Raw genomic sequence first — 9,518 nt, 5'->3', positions numbered from 1 at the left:
TCGAATCGAATCGAGAGCTTGCGAATCGAAATCGAATCGAATCGGGACATCTGAATCGATACCCAGCCCTAGTATTAATATAGTACCAGTGACATTTTAGTAGTGCGGGATGAAGTTGCTAGAGTAACATTTCTTTACAAGACATTTTTGCATATTTGGCAAAAAAAGATTCCCAAGACGTTTCTATATGTTACCATGCATTTTATGAAATTATGCATATCTCAGCCATTGCAGCTTCAGTCTGCAGATCCAAATGTATAGCCTCAAGATGCATTCACGCTGAAGTAGCTCGCACAAATCTCCAGCTACACCCCCATCTCGTCTCACTTATTCCTTTGAATATAAGTGTCACGATGCTTACCGCTGCGGTTTTTGTATTTTACCAGAATCTTCTGCTTTGACGGACAGATGAAAGAGGAGCTGTGACTCTTATCCTCTGTTTGAAGTAGGTCATCAGCTGACTTAGGTAAAAGTAGCACAGCTGAATATGAATGCAGGAAACCAGCTGCGTAGTAAGCAGTAAATCTGTAGGATTTTCAGTATGACATGTGGGTTACATTTAACCCTGATAAACTCTTTGGTCACGCTCTCTATAACATGTGCGGTTCATGCCGCTATTTCTAGTTTTCATAGTAGTTCAGTTAAGGTACAAGATGCAGTAGTGTGAATATAGTCACAGCTAAAGGACATTGTTAAAGGAGTAGTTCACCCAAAAATGAAAATGTTGAAAATGTACTCACCCTCAGGTAGGGCTGTGCAATTAATCACATGCGATTGTCATGCGCATCTCGTCAGTAAAGCCGGTCCCATGATTAGTAGTAAATTGCCATCACCTGCTTTCAGATGGAGCGGCATTTAATACACTGAGCCGTAGTTCACTGACAAGCTAGGCGATATCGTGTTCATAATCAAATGCGATTCATCTGCGATTATGAGCGTGATATTGCCTAATTGTCAGTGAACTACCGCTCTGTGTAGTGAATGCCGCTCAATCTGAAAGCAGGTGATGGAGATTTGACGTGATTTACTACTAATCACGGGACTGGCTTTACTGACGAGTTGCGCATGACAATCACTCAGCCCTACCCTCAGGCCATCCAAGATGTAAATTAGTTTTTCTTCATCAGAACAGATTCTGATGAGTAGCATTACATCACTTGCTCACCAGTGGATCCTCTGCATTGAATGGGTGCCGTCAAATCAGAATGAGCTTAAAAAAAAAAAAAAAAGTAATCCACACGACTCCAGTCCATCAGTTAATGTCTTGTAAAGTAAAATGATGTGTGTTTGTAAGAAACAAATCCATCAAGATGTTTTATATTTGAAACATTGTTTCTGGTCCATAATCTATCATCTATAACACTTCCTCTAGTGAAAAAAGTCCATTACTTGTTACACTCACATCAAAATCCAGTGACATATCTGTTTAGATCTGTGTTTGGCTGTTTTTGCTTGTAAGCGCGGTGCTTGATCTATGCAGATTTCTCTCTTGATTCAGACAAGACAACTTTTTCCACTAGTGAAAGCAATATTATGGATAAAGAGGACCTGTGTTTTTGATTATTACATATTTGTTTAATACAAACAGCTTTTCTCTTCACAAGATGTTAATTGATGGACTTGTGTGGATTGTTGTGATGTTTTTATCAGCTGTTTGGACTCTCATTCTGACGGCACCCATTCACTGCAGAAGATTCATTGGTGTGCAAATGATGTAATGCTAAATTTCTCCAATTCTGTTCTGATGAAGGAACAAATTCATGCATCTACATTTTGGATAGCCTGAAAGTGAGTAAATTTATAGCAAATTTAAATTTTTAGGTGAGCTGTAATGTGATCATGAATATCCTAGATTTCACTGAATTTTGTTACCTCTTTTGTTGCTGTCAGACTCAGTAATGATGTCAGTGGTTCAGCTGAAATAAGAGAGGTGTAGACGTCATCCTAGAAAATGGAGTGACAGGAAAGAAAGGTCATTCCCAGTGGATTGAAATACTTGTGCTTATTTTAGGAAAGATCTATTGAAATGACAACAGTGAACTTCAGCTCAACTTCAGGGCGGTGATTCTAAATGTCATTGAAATATTGTTTTCCGCAGTTTAAGGAGCATAATTGAGTCCTGAAAAGCAAGACTGTGTCAGGAATTGTAATTGTAACAGGGAATTTCTCATAAATCAAGGCCTTAATTAATCAACCAGTTTTGCCTAATTAGCCGAATAGCCGTCAAAGCAAAAAAGGAAATGCATCAAGAGTCAGTAGATTTTTAGGACACTAACATGGTTACGGTATTATACTTGTGAACATTTCTACCTTGTCAAATGTCATTCATTAGTACAGAAAGAGATCTTACCACAAAAATAAATGTTTCATAGATGTTCTTTAGCATTTCTCAACAGATTGTTGTCTTGACATGCCTTCGTTCATGTCTAGGTTGTCTTACATGGATAAAAAGTAGTAAACTGTCTTCAAATGTGTGTTTATGTTCTTCATCAAATTTGTAGCGTGATGAAATTTTAATAAGCGCACAAACCTTTCAGCATTTGCTTTTTTTTGCATTCCTTCTTTTTGATGTTTTGCAATCGGTTTATGAGATCACTGCAGATAGCAGAATGAAATCTTCAAAGCTTTTATGTGTTTCCTAGTTGATTATGTTAAAGGGGTCATATGATGCTGCTAAAAAGAACATTATTTTGTGTATTTGGTGTAATGAAATGTGTTTATGCGTTTTAAAGTTAAAAAAACACATTTTCCACATACTGTACATTATTGTTTCTCCTCTATGCCCCGCCTTTTTGAAACGCGTCGATTTTTACAAAACTAATCGGTCTGAAAAGCGAGGTGTGCTCTGATTGGCCAGCTATCCAATGCGTTGTGATTGGCCGAATACCTCAAGCGTGAGACGGAAATGTTACGCCCCTCACATACTGTTGATGCCGTGTCCCGGCCGGAGCGAAGAGACAAAAACATTAAAACCCATTACAAACGAAGCATTTGTTGCATCCAGTGGGGACATAAATACGGATTATAATGACTTATACTGTCTGTTTACGCGTTGCATTGCATCGAGCGGCGTAAACATAAAACCATGTCTGCATTTGTGATCAGAGAAATGACAAACAACAAGTGCTAACGTTAATCCACACTGCCCAAAACTCGCGTTTGAATCATCAGTGGCAAATCCTTTAAATGAAAACGTACTTACGTGAGTCAGAACTGCCAGCATTTTAGTCTAACGTAACTCTCCCAGGATCAGTAAACAGTCCTCCATAAAATGTGCCGGCGATCCACAGCACTAAGTTGAAGTATTCCCTCAGCGACCAGCACAGATCAGCTCTAGGCATAACGAAGCGGATATCGTCCTCTTTTGGAAGACCAAACAAAGTAGTTTCACTTTCACAACGAAAAACACAGCGGCCTAGCGTGAGCGAAAGCCCCGGCTTAGCCTGAGCTGAAGCCGGGCAAGAGTGAGCTGAGGCGGCGGGGTCGAGAACGGCGGTCCCGGCAAAGGAGCGGTGAAAACGGTGAAAGCCAATCCGGCGATCCACAGCACTAAGTTGATGTATTCCCTCAGCGACCAGCACAGATCAGCTCTAGGCATGACGAAGCGGATATCGTCCTCTTTTGGAAGACCAAACAAAGTAGTTTCGCTTTCACAACGAAAAACACAGCGGCCTAGCGTGAGCGAAAGCCCCGGCTTAGCCTGAGCTGAAGCCGGGCAAGAGTGAGCTGAGGCGGCGGGGTCGAGAACGGCGATCCCGGCGAAGGAGCGGTGAAAACGGTGAGGGCCGATCCGGCGATCCACAGCACTAAGTTGATGTATTCCCTCAGCGACCAGCACAGATCAGCTCTAGGCATGACGAAGCGGATATCGTCCTCTTTTGGAAGACCAAACAAAGTAGCTTCGCTTTCACAACGAAGCACACAGCGTCTTCAGGACATGGCGGCAGCGGCAACAATACTACAGCGAGAATAAAAGTTACGCCTTCTTTCTTTGCGTGAACATTTGGGCGGCGTTATGCAAATCTTCCCACATAGTGAGGTAGATATGTGGGGGCGTGTTAGAACGAGCCGTTTTAGGTAGGTGTGGCTAACTCTTAACTTTTATAAAGAATATCTCTTTGGATTTGAGACTTTAGTCTTTGCAACTTTACAGATCTTCTTTATGCACCAAGAGCTTGTAACACTCCAAAGAGAAAGGAAAAAATAAAATCGCATCATATGACCCCTTTAAAAAAAAATTATAACACTGATTCTATAATTTCAGGTGCAAGTTTAACAAGGAAAATTCAGAACATTTTACACCTGGAAGAGGCTGTGCTCAGCACAAAATCAGCTGGGATTCACATTTCTGACAACAAAGAAATGACCAAACCACTGAGAAGTAAAATTGCATCAAAGTTCCCTTAAGCAAAAGTGAAACCAAAAACAGTAGTTATTCAGTGGAGAGGCTGTTTTTTGATCATTAACTACATTTTTACATTTTACTTTGATGCAGAAAATATTTCAACATATAAAACCCTTCAAAAGCAGCTATTTTGTCATATTTTTACTGAGGATTTTTGTCAATTAATTGTTTTTATCATTATTCAGACATTAGCATAAGCTTATGCCACATTATATCATGTTGTTACATATCTAAAAAAAAACAAAAAAAAAACTTTTGTACACATGCATTATATCTTGACCATTTGGCATATTTAGCATAAGAAAATGATTGTCATAGTAGAATGTGCAATTCCTGGTATTTAAAGATATTTACTAAATCAAGGGTAATTTCATTTTGAACCATCATATACCTCTTGATATGCATCAAGGATAAATTTATTTTATACTCTAAATACGATGTACATTTTACCAAAGCTGTAATGAGCAAATCACAATCATGAGAGATTTAGACAGTATTCAGTCAGATGTAGTCAATGACTGAAAATGACAGATTGTTTAATTTGTTTTTACAAAGAAGTCAAAATCTTATCAAACTCATGATTTATTTTTGTTGCCATGTCATTGTTATGAATATTTTTATTTGTAATTTACAATTTTAATTTATAGAAACACCCAATCTTAGAAAATATTTGTGGCTATATTTTTGGCATGAAAATTGAAGCATGCAATCTAATGTTGCAACTACTGACTTTTCCCCATATAAGTTTTTTATTTTTTCCCCAGAGAAGCACTTAACATATATAAATGTTCTATGAGTATCAAATGAGTATCAAACCACTCTGTACTGCATATGATCATTACACAGTTGAGCATTTTTAATATTATACAACCTGCCTTGCCTGTATTACGGAGGTTTGCGTCTGGCCTGATACAATAAGCCATGACATGATTGAAAACACATTTTTTACTTATTCTAATATATTGCCAAGAAGTATCCGAAACCACATGTACAGACTGTTTGATTATACAGACTATGCATCTTTGAAGAAATTGCAATATTAACAATCAACTAAATACAAGTGTATTGTTGTTCCTGGATTTTGCGACATTTGAAAATGTATGGTTTAATACAAATGATAATTTTAAGTTTTATTTAAATAAAAGAAACATTACCAATTTTGGACTTGTAATTTATGAAAAGTTGATATACAGCAAGCTAGTACAGTTTTTATTTTATTTTGGCGAATGGATGAAAGACAGCCTCATAATATGCTGTTTTTTTCTTCTACTTGCAATGTAGAATTACTTAACGAGGCAACTCAGAAGTGTTTCTGATTGGAAATATTAAGTTTTGGCATTTTATTCGTTTCAAACTAATTCACAAATGACCTTTCAATAGATAAAAAGACATGAAAATGCAGTGGGCCTTAAAAAAATACTTATCTCTTAGTTCATAACAACACAAACATACAAATAGTTAAATACTGGCAATAAGCTAATACTGCTTTAGCATGACATTTCAAGAAGGAATGGTTACTTCAGGGAATAGTTGTCTCCAAGTCCTTCTTTTGATTTTCCCCCAGTGAATTTTCTGCCAATGGTACAGTGTCGCGCTCAGTCAAACACTGATGTTTGGGAACCTCAGAAGGACTTGCAAAAGGTGCTGCACACATGCTACATTTATAAGGTCTTTCAGAAGACTGAAAGAGAGCTTCCACTTGACTGTTGTCTTCTCCACCACACAAAACCAAACTCTGTTTGTTGACCATAATGTGCGAGTCTGTGTCCTGACTCAGACAAACGTGTCGAGCAGCTTGATTGGCTCTGCAGAAGTTCTTTCCGCAAGCACTGCACTTATATGGCTTTCCAGTGTGAATGTACATGTGCTCACGCCAGTGACTTTTCTGAATAAACTTGCGAGCACAGGTCGGACACTCAAATTTTCTGCGTTTCATTTCACGACCCATCTCGGTGCCCTCCAGGTTGTCTATATCAGCCATTTCAGAGGGCGGCGGGGTGTCTTCCATCCATGCCTGTTGATCGGTATCACTAATAACATCACTGTCAGCACGCAAATGGTCCTCTTCCATATCCTGAACTTCAAGCTCAATAGTGTGACCATTTTGCATAGACAACATCTGCGGCTCAGTTGCTTGGTTGGTGTGGACAAGGAGATGTTCCTTCAACTTGCACCTCTGGTTAAAATGGATTCCACAATAATTACAGGTGTAATGCGAGAATAAAAGTTACGCTTTCTTTCTTTGCGTGAACATTTGGGGGCTTTATGCAAATCTTCCCACATAGTGAGGTAGGTATGTGGGGGCGTGTTCGAACGAGCCGTTTTAGGTAGGTGTGGCTAACTCTTAACTTTTATAAAGAATATCTCTTTGGATTTGAGACTTTAGTCTTTGCAACTTTACAGATCTTCTTTATGCACCAAGAGCTTGTAACACTCTAAAGAGAAAGGAAAAAATGAAATCGCATCATATGACCCCTTTAATCATTTCTTCCAAGCTATTTGAGCCCATGGTTCTTGTGTGATATTCATTTGAAATTCAAGATATTTTACTGTATAGGGAGAAAATCAGGTGTAACCTGCTGCCTGAACCGTCAGTCACCCTCAGATGGTTACTGCCTCCCATGCTGGCCTCAATTACCATCTGTTTAGAAAGGATGTCCAGACCTTGGTCATGCTGACACCTCATCTACACTGTACGTGAGAGACATGACGTGACAAAACTTGCATGCTCCAGTTTTAATCAAGAAAGCTGTATAGACCACAACAGTGTGAAGCCAAACTGCAAAGCGCACACAGTTTAGGCAGCTTTGTTGATTATATCGGGACTGTTCTAGTTTTGTTGTGTTGTCAGGCATTACTAATAGTGTAGATAAGCTACAAAAGGCAATGAGAAAAAAGTTCAGCTTTTTAATCTCCTCACTTCAAAAGCTGATCTGTGCTGATGGCAAAATAAAAGTAGGCAATATTTCAATGTATTAATGTCTTTTTGCGTATTTTGCTAGTTTCTTAAGGGCCGATTCATTAGAATATTTTTGCAATGTCTCACGATTTGTGATTATGGGAGCATAAGACAAGATATTTAAATAGTGTCTTCAATTTAAACTTCAATAGCAAAACAAATTAATTTCATTACATTAAATCTCCTTCAGTAAATTGCTTCAGCATTAATTTTTTATCAGTTTTCTTGTCAAAAAAAAAACAATCAAAAGTTTAGGGTCATTAAGATTAAAAAAATTTTTTGTAAAGAAATTATTACTTTTATTCGTATAAGTATTAATACTTTTTTTAATCATTGAATGGATCAAAAGACAAAATGATGGTATTTACATTTATAATGTTACAAAACATTTCTGTGTCAAATAAATGCTGTTCTTTTCTATTAATCAAAGAATCCTGAAAAAAAAGTATCTTGAGCAACAAATCAGCATAAAATGGAAAAAAAGAGAAAGAAATCAGCATAAAATAATTTCTGAAGGATCATGTGACACTGAAGACTGGAGTAATGGCGTTAGAGGAATAAATTACATTTTAAAATATGTTCAAATAGAAAACAGTTATTTTGTATTGTAATAATAAAATGTAATTATATTTCATAATATTTCTGCTTTTACTGTTGATCAAATAAATGCAGCCTTGGTGAGCAAGAAAACATTGTCACAACCATTTAATCTAATAGTTAATCTAATGTACCCCTTATTTTTGGCAAATTAATGCACACAGTCTCTTGTGACTTTAGTCTAAATTATCCATGATCTATGTTTTTAATGACTCACTCATGACCATCTGCTGATTGTATTATGTACTGCTTGTACTGAAGTATGTTTATCCAGCTCATTGCGAGCTTCTTTGTATATTTATAGCCTGCTTGCTGTGTTTTTTTTTCACGGTTGCCTCTGCCCATATTAAAGACAGTTATGAGTCACTTCTCACTTCAGTCTGGGAAACCATGATTCATTCAAGCTCTGTTTTAGCAACCAATGCCCAAAATACTCTGGCATGGAGTCACCCCCTATCTTTACATTGCAAAGCCAGCTTAGGAATGCCCTGATTGACTTGAGTAGTGGTATAAGCTGTTTAGCTAACATCTGATTTCCTTTAAATAAGCAACAGTAATTTGTAGAACTAAATAAACTGGCACAAGTGCATTTACTCCTGAAGGACATTGGCATTCTGTTTCCATATTGCATAGGGAACTGAAGCAGGCTAGATGTGAATGCATTGTGGGACATTTCCCACGGAGTGCCAAAAACTAGCTTGCATTTTTCAAAGAAATCCATTCTTTCAAACACCATTTGTTCAAATCCTTTATACTGGCATGTGAATATGACAGTGACCCTCTGAAAGAGAGACAGCTAACCTTATTTTGAGCACAATAGTTCATTGTTGAAACTAATGATGTCATAGTTGAATTTCCTGCTGGAAAATCCCCCCCAAGATGGGTTCTTATCTGAGGTGTGTTGTGTCATTCTGTTTAGTTGTGTGTGGTTTTCTCTCCTGACCTGCAGGCTTAAAGCAGCAGGCAGCACTGGATCACAGCTCCAAGCAGCCTGCCACGTCCCGCAACATAAAGTGTGAGCTCATGGAATCTGCAGATAGCGGTTAGCATATATATTTTACGAGGATATGCGCAATGATTCATCAAATGTTCTCACAACCAGAGAGCAACAGACAGGCATAGAGTTCATGTGTAGGTCAATGACAGTTACAGTACAGTTACAGTTACAGAAAAGTGGCAGTTCTGGAGGGGATGTAGATTCGTAGTAGTGAGTGGAAGTAGGCGGGTGCTGAGCCTGTGGCTGTTCTAGGTACTCTGAAAACTTGTTCTATGTTATTATATACTTAATTATAATAAATTTTATATATACGTTATTATATAATATTTATAGAGAGAGAGCGCAAGAGAGAGTGTAACAATTAAAATCTCTGAATTTATATCTAGCGTAGTGTTAGTTCTGGCAGGTCGCGTTAGTCAAGCTCGCATCAGCTGACTCTCAGCTGATCCCCATCAACCTATAGGAATACGACACCTATCTAAGCATTCATATATAAGGTCCCTCAGTATTATCAGCAGTTTTCGCATTGCTAAATAGCTAATTACCCTCCTCCATCCCCA

General features: G+C 37.9%; 2 protein-coding genes across 2 annotated transcripts in view; one reads left to right on the top strand and one right to left on the bottom strand.

Moving 5' to 3' along the window:
• The window catches only part of LOC107751746 (transcription regulator protein BACH2-like), a 36,430-nt gene that overhangs the window by 9,354 nt on the left and 17,558 nt on the right, over positions 1 to 9,518 (top strand). The gene's annotated exons all lie outside the window — the stretch shown is intronic.
• On the bottom strand, positions 5,581 to 6,620 carry LOC107751788 (zinc finger and BTB domain-containing protein 2-like; the record flags this gene model as incomplete). The annotated part of the gene is made up of 1 exon (XM_016567560.1): positions 5,581 to 6,620. A coding segment is annotated over one exon (696 nt), but the record flags the coding sequence as incomplete, so codon positions are not given.

This window comes from Sinocyclocheilus rhinocerous, unplaced genomic scaffold (assembly GCF_001515625.1).
Source record: "Sinocyclocheilus rhinocerous isolate Xijiao unplaced genomic scaffold, SAMN03320098_v1.1 scaffold993, whole genome shotgun sequence".
NCBI classification, from domain to species: Eukaryota; Metazoa; Chordata; class Actinopteri; order Cypriniformes; family Cyprinidae; genus Sinocyclocheilus; species Sinocyclocheilus rhinocerous.
The sequence above is the reverse complement of the archived record's forward strand: the minus strand, read 5'-3'. Positions and strand labels throughout refer to the sequence as shown.